The 12882-nt window shown below is 45.3% G+C and overlaps 1 protein-coding gene across 1 annotated transcript in view; it reads right to left on the reverse strand.

The window, feature by feature from the left end:
* The window catches only part of CDK8 (cyclin dependent kinase 8), a 203339-nt gene that overhangs the window by 146251 nt on the left and 44206 nt on the right, over positions 1-12882 (reverse strand). Inside the window, exon 4 of the mRNA XM_086935177.1 lies at positions 6855-6995. Coding sequence (XP_086791303.1) covers positions 6855-6995 — 141 coding nt within the window. The remainder of the gene's footprint in view (positions 1-6854; positions 6996-12882) is intronic.

Consider the following 12882-nt stretch of genomic DNA (forward strand, 5'->3'; position numbering starts at 1 on the left):
ATTAAGTTTCACCCATACTGGATGCAGAAGGAATTACAATAAAGAAATGAAAAAAACACCTGACTAATAGTACAATACTTTTATACTAGTAAGTACTACTTGATTTACACCACTTGCCTGATCATAACGTTTTAATTTAATTAAATGCGTGAGCACAGATCTTTAAAGACCAAAATTTACCATTTATTCTACCTACCATATACAAATAAATAGGATTACCAGGTGTATTGTTCATCATTGACAGTACAACAGTATACAAACCGCAAAAGTTGCCTTATCACTTAGACAGCCGGTAAACGTCTCTTTATAAACATAAAAAAAATTAACAGAACGTCCCCCACCGAGTCATCCTGAAGCCAAAAGTCATTGTTATAAATAATTTGTCATGATTCCGTGGCACCCATGCCCATCAATGGCACCTTACTTGGGCTACTTACCCGGTATATTCACCGGGAAAATCCTTTGATGTATAAATAAGAATACCGCAAGAAAATGACAATAGAATGAACATCAATGAAATCATGTTTTATGAACTATAGCTGCTAAAAATGTGATCCTTTTTTTCAGTTCGACCTTGTTCTTATTCACATGTAACTGCGAAACGATGTAATTTTATATTCTGTATGTATTTTTTATCTATAGATATTACGTGGCTGCTCCAGGAAGAAGGCGCTGGCCGCCGAAACGCGCGTAGAGATTTTATTTTTATGCCACTTACTCTCTCTTTTGATTCATTAATATTTATGTATTGTTGTTCATGTTATATATGTATTACGAATTTTATACTTTGATTCTATGTTATATGAATGAACCTTTTTACTATGTCAATTGAAAAATAAAATTGTTGTTTTTTAGCTAGCTGTAGTCATTTCTTCATCATCTCTTGTCATTACGATACCCCAACCTTTAAATTACCTAGGTTGCTACCTTTCAATTATGCCAGACATACTAGCAGCAATTCCAGACCCTTACTACATACTGCGCTCCGATCGCCCGGAGGGGAAGGTCAGCGGCGGTGTGGCTGCTATTATACATTCTAATTTGGAGTTTCAGACCTTGTCTTTTTCCACCATTCCAGCTGTTGACTACCTAGTCATCAGCTCCACCTCTACCACTGTCCCCATAACATGTGCCCTTTTCTACCTTCTCCCACAGTCCATGCCCTTTTTCTGTCAGGCAGTCCAAGATCTATTGGTCACACTGGTGATCAACAATTCTTGCTTCGTGGAACTGGGCGATTTCAACTTCTGGCCCTCTGACCCCTGTGATGATCCTCTCTCGAAAGAATTCACAGACCTGCTCGGCAACCTAAACTTCTCCCAGCATGTACATCTTCCGACACACATCCGTGGACACACCCTGGACCAGGTTTGGTCTACTAACCTACACATTCCACCCCAGTCATTACCCCATGTCCCTGGTCGGACCATTTTTTTTAATTTCATTCTCTCTTGACCTCGGACTGATTAGCAAACCGTTTCTTCCCTCTAACACCAGGGCCCGTCATTGGGGACGAGTGGACATTTCCTCGCTCTGCAATTCCCTCTCGGCCTCCCCAAGGGCCAGACTAATCAGTCCCCCAACTCTCAAGTCGTAGCAATCAATGACTGGCTGTCTTCAGCTTGCGACCAGTTAGCACCCCTCAAACGTCTTCGGACGCTCCGCCTTCATGATTCTAATAGATGGTTCACCACCGACCTCAAAACTAAAAAACCTGTCTGAGAGCAAGTTGAGCGACGGTGGAGGCTGAAGTATTGCTTAATCCTCTTCCCTTTCCCTGTTGCATGACTATAAAAAAGCTATCCTGCAAGCCAAATCGGACTATTTTACCACCAAAGTCCTCCTCGCCGCCAACAAACCTAAGGACATCTTTTCTATTGTCCACGACCTGACTACCTCTGATAGAGTCACTTTCAAACCGGCTCCCTCGCAATCCCTCTGCAAATTCCTCCCTCCCCTCCTAGCTTCTCACACCCAGAGCCCCCGTCGAACCTTCATTCTTTGGAGCAACTCCCCCTGATTGCTCGTGAAACTTTTTCCTCCCTACTTACCAAGGTCAAAACTGGCTCTCCTTCTGACAGTTGCCCTGCTCACATACTCAAAGAGATCTTCTCAGCTTGCACTGCACCCCCGTTAACCCTTCTTAACGACTCTCTCACACAGGGGACGGTCCATAACTTCTTCAAGTCGGCAAAAATGATTCCCATCTTGAAGAAGGTTGGAGCAGACCTCTCTTCTCTTTCCAACTTCCACTCCCTTTTTTGGGAAAGATCTTGGAGAGCCACGTCACCACCTGTCTTAGTTCCTTTATTGAGGAAACCCATTTCATAGATCCTCACCAGGTGGGCTTTCGTCCAGCTCATTCTACAGAGTCTGTTGTTCTCTCTGCACTGGATGAGCTTAGAGGTGGTGCCGACATCAATTCCCCTCAGGCCCTCGTTCTCCTTCATTTGTCTGCTGCCTTTGACACGGTCGACCATACCATCTTGCTCGATCGTGTCAGGGGCGCGGAATTCGGAGAACCGCCTTGGCATGGGTCACCTCATTCCCAGAAAACCGCCACCAGGCGGTCCAGTTGGCTGGTTTCTCTGCCCCTCCTCGTCCGGTCCCCTGTGGTGTTCCCCAGGGATCGTCTCTTTCTCCTTTACTCTTTAATCTCTACATCCTTCCTCTCGTCTCTGCTCTTCAGACACTGGACGTCACGGTGTTCAATTACGCCGATGACCTCCAACTCATCTTTAATCTCTCCTCCTCCTCAGCTTCCGCTCTTAACGTTCAATCCATAATGCTCTTTATCAGGGACTGGATGAATTTTAATCATCTTAAACTGAACCCCGATAAGACCAAGCTAGTACTCACGGGTGGCATCTCCAGCCCCTGGTCCTCTGCATTCTGGCCCCACTCCTTGGGCCCCTCTCCCCCTCCGTTAAAACTCTTGGAATAAGAGTCAGCTCTTAACTCTCTATGAACTCTCAAATTAGCGCTGTGGTATCATCTAGTTTCCTCAGCAGCTCTGAAAATCATCCTACTAGCTATGATTGTATCACGCCTGGACTACGGCAATGCGCTATATGCTGGAGCTCCCGCATACGAGCTGCGCCGTCTCCAACTGATCCAGAATCAAGCTGCTCGTCTAATCTTTAAACTGCCCAAGAATCATCACGCCACTCCATTGCTAAAATCCTTACATTGGCTCCCTCTTTCTGAACGCTCTTTGTTCAAAATGGGATGCTTGATCTTTCAGGCCTTAGCAGGCACCGGGACAGCATTTCTAGCTTCACAAATCACAGCTTATGTTCCTAACAGGGATCTGCGGTCCTCCTCCAAGCTTCTCTTGTGCGTCCCCCAATTTAGGAGAAAAAAACATGGCGGCATAAGGTTCTCCACTGTAGCCCCTGCCTTTTGGAATGCTCTTCCCTTCAGTATTAGGACGGCTGCGTCCTACTCGATCTTTCGCAGGGCTCTCAAGACACAGCTTTTTTCACGCGATTTCTCACAATAGGCGGCCTGGCCTCCCTTTCTGCCTTTTCCGGTATGTCCGTCCTCAGTGCCAAGAAACCGTTCGGTATACGAGCGCTTTATAAATGTTTCAACTTCATGTATTCTGTTTCTCCTAGAAGGGCTATTTTTGTGCTTAAACCAGCAAGGATGCCCAACTGGGTGGGTTGTAGAATCTTGTTCTGTTCCACATGGCTGCTGATCTGACGGTTTAGCAGGGATTCTAGTATCTTGCCAAGGTGTGGAAGGAGAGAGATGGGCCTATAATTGCTCAAGTTGAATGAGTCTGCATTAACTTAAAAGAAAATAATAATTTTAACAGAGGGATCACCAGTTCCTTTTTCCAGCTTACTGGCTTCTTGCCTCTCTCTAAGAAAAGGTTAACAAGAGCATTGTTTTGCGGATTTATAGGCAGGGGGCTGCCTTGGCAAGCACAGAGGCAGGACAGGTATCAAGAGGTGAGCAAGATTCGATTTATTTTCTCCGTATCGGCTAGTGAAATTGGATTGAATGACTCAAGCCGCGCCACTGTCATGGCTGAAGAGGCCATGGAAGTTGACTCTAGAATGGGGGATGGACTGATTGGTAAAACTGGAGTCGATTTTTTCCACTTTCGTGTGAAACAAATAAGAAAAGGTGCTCTGCCAGAGACTGGACCGCAATACTGGTCCAGTCATTTTCAATTATATGTTTGGGGTGAACGGTCCCTTCTGAGCGAGCCTCCAGACTAAGATGAAGGAGTGTGGGCCATATTTTAAGCCACTTGGTATTTTCTGCCCACGCGGGTATTCGCTGCATTACTCTACCTATCTGCCGTTACAGAGGCCTTTTACGAATTTGATTCTATGGGCACAGGACCTTTTGAGCCCTTTTTGAGACATTTGAGCCCTGACGAAGTTCCAATGGAATTAAACGCGTTGGCTGTGATTGAATTTTTAAATAATTTATAGAATAAAGGGCATTTTGGATAAACTTTAAGCTTTCTTTGACTTCGTTTCTGGTGCACTATCCTCACCCTCACAAATTTGTCTGATCCTCAGTGGAGTGAAAGTGCGGCAAGCTCCGGACGGGTGTGCACAGACAAAGGACTTTCTTTTTTACTTTGAAATAGAGGTGCTGAACCTTGGTCAGCCGCATTAATCCTTTGTAACAATGTTGTAGGCCCTGGCCTATCAGTCGCACCAGCTGTGTGAGCGAAAGGTCATGAACGAAGACACCTACCGTACACCTGAGCAATGCTCAATACTGACCAACAGACAGGTAGGGCAATAGACAAAGGTGGAAATATATTATATGGATTAGTTGTACCTCGACACTCTACTATTTTTCTGTTTGCACAATTCGTGATTTTTTTATTTTTCAAATCTTTTCCAAACAAATGTATATAAATCATGTTCTAGAAGACAGCTCATGCATGAAAGGACATCATAAATGCATATTCCAAGATCAAAAAGAGAACATCCAGAAAGTGTTTTCTCTTGTTCTATTTTAATATTGCTCCACTTCAAAATATTTTGTGGTATCAAGTACAATTAGGCTCTGGGCATTTATGTCAAAGATTAAAAATAACAGGCTGTACACAGGATATTCAACAGTACATAGGAAGTCAGCAGTGCATGTGATATTCGTGTCAAATTGACATTTTTACTGATGCTTTTGGCACTACAAAAGAAAAGACAAATGAATGGTCATGTTGGGGGTCCTGGTCCTAGGGCCCTCCAGATCGTGTTGGTCGAAAAACAGCTGATGACAGCCGACACGTGTTTAGTAAATATATTAGTTGGGTGCATGATCAGCCAAAAGCTGAAAAAAGAGCAGGGTATGGATCCAGAACGGAGAAGAATTAAGTGCTTCATGTGCATTCATCTGTGTTTGTGTGCATATTAATGTATGTGCCTGTTTCATTGTGTCCTCCATAATAAACAGTGTTGCTCTCTGGAAATTATGCCTAGTGTCAAGGTTTGCCACATGCATAGGCTACCCCGACACCCCAATGTCCTTTGTGCCAGAGGGCATGTAATGCTTTAGCTGTTATTTCATTAGACAGGTGGAGGCATTTAATATTGATGAGCGTTTTCCTGTAGTTTATCCTAGTCAATCTCTCCTGTTTAAAGGGTTCATAATGTAATATTAAGATACGTAGTCACTATTTTGCAGCAATGAAATTAGCAAATAGCTCAGAAGAGTGTTCCTTGAGCAGGAGTGGCTCTCAATAGATGTGGTTCGAGGAGATATAAGAAGGCCCATGGTGAATAAACACAACTGGTCTCTCCTATCGCCACTTACCCAACACAAGCCTTTAAGGCCACCATGAAATGTATATACATGTCATAGCCTCAAAACACAAATCTCCAGGAATGTGCCTCTGCAAGGTTTGTATAGAGTCTGTGAAACAAATGAGTTTAGTACACAACCCGCAGTCAACAGTTTAAGGTTAGTAGTGGAAGTCAGGCCATCAACTAATCAGCATGATTTTTGTTTCTTGAGCATACCCCTAACCCCACCGCCTATAAGACTTGGAAACAGAGACTATTTTTACAAAGTGTTTAGACTTTCCTCAATGCTTGCGTGTGAACAATTTGTGCCCCATTGTTTCAGTGAATTCATCATAACTTTTTAACTTATTGACAACTCTGCCTTACGACTTCTTTTTAATTAGATTTTTCACTTTTGCTAAAACTTGATGTTGGGCCTAAATATATTCTTCATTTCTTCAACAATAACAGTTGAATAGTTAGGCTGTTTCACAACACCAGACTATCCCGGTGCTCAAGGTGTCAAAGATGAGGCAAAACAACCTTTATGAAATCACGTCACTTCTGAGGACTTGGATGCTAGGCAGGACCTCCTACAGCCTTGGGAACCCCTACAGCCTACCAGGCCATTATCCAAAAACAAGCTTTTGGATTCCTGACCACTGGCACAGCAACATTAAAAGGAAAGATTCTACATTCCAAACATCCCACCCTCCCAGTACCAAGACTGGGACAGAGTCCGGGAATACAGCAGGCAACAACTATTTTTAGAGGAAGCACAGCACAAAGGTGTTTGCTGTGGCGAAGCAAAAATGTGGCAGAATGATGTGTGGCAAATGTCGAGGGAGAAAATTACAAAGCCTAATGTTATAAAGCACCTTTTTGGATCATAAACACATCACACATTTATTTGCTCTGGGATTTGTTTGGATTAACCAGGATATTGCTAAAACACAAATCAGTCCTGGAATGCCGCATAGCAGCATAAAAGAACAAGCAGTACAACTACTTAGCTATGGAAAGATGTTCTTAGAAACTTCCCTATAGCCCTGACATGATCCAAACGTCCCCAAAACATGATTCCCCTTCATATCAACTTACCAAATCCCTGTGTAACACCCAGTTGGCATGCAAGTAGTGAATACCATCTAGAATTTGATACAACAGGGACTTCACCATTCCCCGGGGTAACTGTACAGGCTTTTTGTTTGCTTTAGAAGCTCTGTGAAACTTAATTATATGCTGAAAAAGAAGGAAACATTTGATTATGCACTAATAAAAAAATATACAGGATTTAGATGTTCAATCTTTACAAGCAACAAATACTTGAGGACCTCCTGTAGGACATTTCCCAAATTCCTCATACTTCATGTTAGCACGAAATCACACAATTGTTTAGGTATAGGAGTTCTTCTCAACAAAGAAAATCACAATTGTGTATAACCCATATTATGTAGTCTATACTTTAGCAAGGGCATTTATTCCCTAGAAATAGCAGATCACCAGTATCTAAATTGCTAGGCCATTGCTAATGGCCTAGTATGAGTGTCAAAATGTACTGTGAATAAAAAGGTTTCTTTTCATGTTTACCTACATTAAAGAATCATTTCACAGCCTTCATTTCTTTCCATTCATGTCAAAGCTGCATTTTCATTTTCTCCATAAACACATAAATAAGTAAAATTAACACACCTTGTGATGACTGTATTTTAGACTAGGTATTGCCCTACATAACTGGGACAGACAAGAGGGCATCTCATCACCATTTAAATAAAACCAAAAAAAAAGAAGATATAGAACACTGGGTATACAGTCAGCCTGCTACAACCAGGCCACCACCTGCCCTTATGCCAGTATGTCACCTCCTATCTCTACTCCGATCTATCTTATGAGTATGAGAGAGAGCGAGTGCAAGTGTGTGTGTATATGAATAAAAAATAGACGGCGTATATTGGGGTTGTCTATTTGAAAGGGGACTGTAGTAGTAAAAAGTCACAGAACAAGTTATGTAAAGCAACTGGAATGGAACTAACTCTAATAAGAGTATAACTTTAAGCAAAGCATATTGGAAACCAGAGAGAAGGCTGGAAAGGAAAGAGACAATAGGTGTAAGCGACAAGTAAATACCAAAATGTTCAATCAAAATAATCATCAACACGGCCCTGGCCTGGAGTGGAAAGACAATGCAAAGATGGATCAGAGTTGTTTTTTTGTTGCTCACCTCCATAGGAATGTGTCACTGTAAGGGTGTGGATGGAAGGGGAGGAGGTTACTTGCATCTAACCCTGCTTCTCCATCATGGGAATCTTTAATGAGTTTATGAACACTGAATACTTTCCTTGCTCTTGCTTTTTGGAGGCTCTCTCAGGAGAAGCCATAATTCTCCCATTCTGCAAGGTCTGCTCTTGGGACTTTCCAGGTAAATCCTCAACAAAGATCCATTTTCAGAGGTACTAGGAAGAAGCACAGTTTCTGAACAGAACATTTTGAGTAGCAGGAAAATCAGTTTGAAGTTGATGGCTTCAATGAGGTTTCCCATGCAGTTCAATCGCATTGCCGCCTGATCTTCAACGCCGATTTTCTTAACATGTAAAGCCTTGAAGCAGAAGATGAAGATGTTACTTTAGCCTCAAGTACGTTGAGGTTTAATGGGAATGGGGATTGATGTGTCTTGTGCCCTTGCAACTAACACCAAATCATCTGTGCACCTGAGGACGAATAGCGGGAGTGGTGATATGACCTTTGAGTGCCCGCCTGCACATCCATAATAAGTGAGAGATCTGCAGTCTTTAATAGGTATAAGTTGGCAATAGTCCTTTGCAGACCATCCTCAGTTCTATCTATGATTTGTGAAAGCTACCTTACATGTATTTTCCACCACTATGTAAGCAAAACTCTTGTAGCCTCCCTCAGACAGGAGGGGTTGGTAGCCGACATCTCAAACGAGGTGAATTATTCATAAATAGACATATCGTCTTAAGTTCCGTGAGAACAGAAACATTAATTTCATGTACAGTCACAATGCTTAGGTAACTGCCAACATGCCACTTATCTCCTACTGCTGCTATATAACTTTTTTATGTACGTTTACTGGAATTTCACAGTGGCAAGTGCTGCCTTGCTCTGTGCTCAGTTCTCCGATTAAGAATCACAGAAACAACTCTATACAAAATGTTAACTATTTGAAAGCCTATAAAAACAAGCATTTGCAATGCAATAGGTATCACATTAATTAAGTTTGAGCTATTGGCATTGCTAAATATTGCAACACCAATCGCAAAGAAAGTCTACAAATTGTAGGCTAAAAAAATGTTTTTTTTGTAGCAATGGTGGCATGCTGCGCTTTAGATGCATATGTTTAAAAGTAAAGAGCGCCATACTGCAATTGCTACAATAGTTAATTGTGGATGCGTTAAGAATTGATGTGTGCACTGATGGCTGGTGATGTGTGTGCCTGTAGATATTTTGCACTGCCGGGTGGTGGTGTGTGTGTGTGCCTGTAGATATTTTGCACTGCCGGGTGGTGGTGTGTGTGTGTGTGCCTGGTGAAAGTGTGCACTGCCGGGTGGTGGTGTGTGTGTGTGTGCCTGGTGAAAGTGTGCACTGCCGGGTGGTGGTGTGTGTGTGTGTGCCTGGTGAAAGTGTGCACTGCCGGGTGGTGGTGTGTGTGTGTGTGCCTGGTGAAAGTGTGCACTGCCGGGTGGTGGTGTGTGTGTGTGTGCCTGTAGATATTTTGCACTGCCGGGTGGTGGTGTGAGTGTGTGTGCCTGTAGATATTTTGCACTGCCGGGTGGTGGTGTGTGTGTGTGTGTGCCTGGTGAAAGTGTGCACTGCCGGGTGGTGGTGTGTGTGTGTGTGCCTGGTGAAAGTGTGCACTGCCGGGTGGTGGTGTGTGTGCCTGGTGAAAGTGTGCACTGCCGGGTGGTGGTGTGTGTGCCTGGTGAAAGTGTGCACTGCCGGGTGGTGGTGTGTGTGCCTGGTGAAAGTGTGCACTGCCGGGTGGTGGTGTGTGTGCCTGGTGAAAGTGTGCACTGCCGGGTGGTGGTGTGTGTGCCTGGTGAAAGTGTGCACTGCCGGGTGGTGGTGTGTGTGCCTGGTGAAAGTGTGCACTGCCGGGTGGTGGTGTGTGTGCCTGGTGAAAGTGTGCACTGCCGGGTGGTGGTGTGTGTGCCTGGTGAAAGTGTGCACAGTGTGTGTGTGTGCACAGTGTGTGTGTGTGCACAGTGTGTGTGTGCGTGTGCGTGTGCGTGTGTGTGTGTGTGTGTGTGTGTGTGCCTGGTGAAAGTGTGCACTGACGGCTGGTGGTGCTTGTGCCCGGTGAAAGCGTGCGCTGAGGACTGATGGTGTCTGTGCCTGGTGAAAGTGTGCACGGTTGGTGTGGTTGTGTGTTTGTGTGGGTGTGGTTATGTGGTTGTGTGTGTGGGTGTGTGTGTGTGGTGGTGTATGTGTTGTGGTGTATGTGTGGTGGTGTGGGTGTATGTGTGGTGGTGTGGGTGTATGTGTGGTGGTGTGGGTGTATGTGTGGTGGTGTGGGTGTATGTGTGTGTGTGGTGGTGTGGGTGTATGTGTGTGTGGTTGTGTGGTTGTGTGTGTGGTTGTGTGTGTGGTTGTGTGTGGTTATGGGTGTGGGTGTGTGTGTGGTTGTGTATGGGTGTGGTTGTGTATGGGTGTGGTTGTGTATGGGTGTGGTTGTGTGTGTGTGTGTGTGTGTGTTTGTGTGTGTTGTGGTTGTGGTTGTGGTTGTGTGGGTGGTTGGATGTGAATCATGAGCAGTGTTCAGCTAAGCTCAGCATACATATTAAACCCTTCTATTAACAGGCTGCACACAAAGACAACAAGCCAATTAAAAATATGGGTAGAGAGTGGGCGGGGCTTCAAAGCCATACTCCACTACTGCATGCCTCACAGCAGTGGCTCTCCCTAGTACACACTGATTGACAGTGCAGAAGAATTGCATCACCTGTCAAGCTCCAGATTAGAAGGCCCTACCACCACAGGCCCAATATCAACAGAAAATTAACTATATTAAAAGGGTCAGTATGCTGTTCGCCAACAACACAACATGTTTGAAAAGGCTACAAAAGCAGGTAGTTTACTGTATTCTACAATGATGAAAATACAAGTCCACACAGCCATCAATCAAGAGTAGCAGATACTACACCTGGCCTACATTTTGTGATTTCGTACACATTACTTTCTACCCCTAGTCTTAAAGAGTCATGAAAACAGCAGCAAGAACCACAGCACCAGGTTTGCTTTCTGCAGTCCACCTCCTTGACCTTTTCCCGAAGCCCTTATTTGTAAAAAGACTGTTGAAAGTGAAGAATAGAAGATTTTTAATATGAGTCGGTAAGATATCAAGAAGAGCGGGCGAGTACAACTGGCTGAAACAACGTGACTGTCACCTTGTGAGTGTGGGTGAGTGGAGGTGCGTGTTAATGGTCTGGAGTGACTGTGTGTGTGCGTAAGTGAAAAGGTTGAATGGCTGAATGAGTGGTGTGCGGCTGAACGGGATTCCGTGAATTGAGTGGCACTTTCAGAGAATAGGTGAACGATTCACTATGACTGAAAGAGTTAATAAATGAGAGAATGAGTAAGTCGGGGACTGGAGGTTCAGATTTCTTGAGTAGTGCTCGCTGCTGACCTCCAGGCACTTTGTGATTATGTGGATTGTGGTTTCCATGCTACTAAAAGGTAGGCGCTATTCATTTAAAGCGCCTGCAGTTCCTGGACTGTATCTGCCCCTGGTGAACATGTCAGGGTGTATGCTATTACCCATCTGGACAGACTTCGAGCTCTCGACCTCGAAGGATAACAGGTCGCGTGTGCCCTGCCTAGGTCCCAGCACCGTGCCCACAGACCTCCCCAGCGGACGCTCACTGTACCGACCTCACAGTGCTACTCAAAACACTACCATTGATGGTGCAGAACACAGTCTTTTCGCTGGCGCACTGGGCTGATTAGAGACAGGCTCCTATAGTCTGATTAAAGCCTCACTGGTGCGATAAAACCTACACATTTCTTATAAAGGGACTCCTTCCACGGGGGTGGCTCAGGAACAGGGTGTGAGGCAGGCAGAGCCAGGAGTACAGGCAGGAAACCTGAGCAGGCACCTCCGATTGTTCCATGTGTTTCCACTGAAGGGCGAGTGTTTCAAGCAGTGTACAATAGGAGCTTAGGGACACACGCAGCGCACCGGGCCAGGATCCCCTTGGAAGAGTGGGTCATATGTGTACTGGAGACCCCCTAAGCACTAGACCAGCTCGGGCTGCCTCAGACTGCAGCACGCCTACGGAAGAGTGGGGCACGCATGTTCTGGGGACCCTTGAGCACCAAGCCAGGGCTGGGGTGTCTCATGCAATGTCACGCCTCGGGAGTGCGGAGTCAACAAGCCAATTAATTAACAAGCACATGTGGGAAAGTATAACACCGAGCAAGAGGGTAGGTTTTCAGACGACCGGACAGGGAGACACTGACACCTGCTACAAAACAAGGCCCGGGATTAAAAGCAAATAAATAAACAAGCATTACCCCTTCCTCCTGCGCTTCCGCCGCCTCCGTTGCTTCTCGCAATGTGCTGCTCGTCTTGGTGCCTCCGCGGGCGCAGACGCTCGGCCCAAACTACCCGCTGCCCTGCTCCTCTTCACACCGGGTCTCCGAGGAGGGGATCTCCGCCGCTCCTTCCTCCTCTCCACCGGCCTCCTCCTGCCCCGGGGGCGCCTCACAGTTCACTTTGAAGCCAGCTGCACACGCACGAGTAATAAAAAAACGAAACAAGACGAGCGTCGTAAGCTGTCCACGGTAGAAGCTCACGCGCGCGACCAAATCCCAAGGCGCACGTCGTAAGCGGTCTACGGTAGAAGCTCACGCATGCGACCAAATCCCAAAGCGCGCGTCGTAATCGGACTCTGCCATGCTGTCTCAATGCTGCGCGTGGCCATCTCTTGTCTCCACTCGTTGTCGGCTGACCCGACGATTATAGTCTTGCGGCGAGACCTAATGACATTGAAATGTATTCCAGGAAACTAACTATACTATTCATAGATGCTATTCCTGTGTCTAGATGCTATAAAACTCTAGCCTATTACACTCCCTTGGAGTGGCCAGAAAACCCTGGGATAGCGCATAT

Source organism: Lissotriton vulgaris, chromosome 8 (assembly GCF_964263255.1).
Source record: "Lissotriton vulgaris chromosome 8, aLisVul1.2, whole genome shotgun sequence".
Classification (NCBI taxonomy): domain Eukaryota; kingdom Metazoa; phylum Chordata; class Amphibia; order Caudata; family Salamandridae; genus Lissotriton; species Lissotriton vulgaris.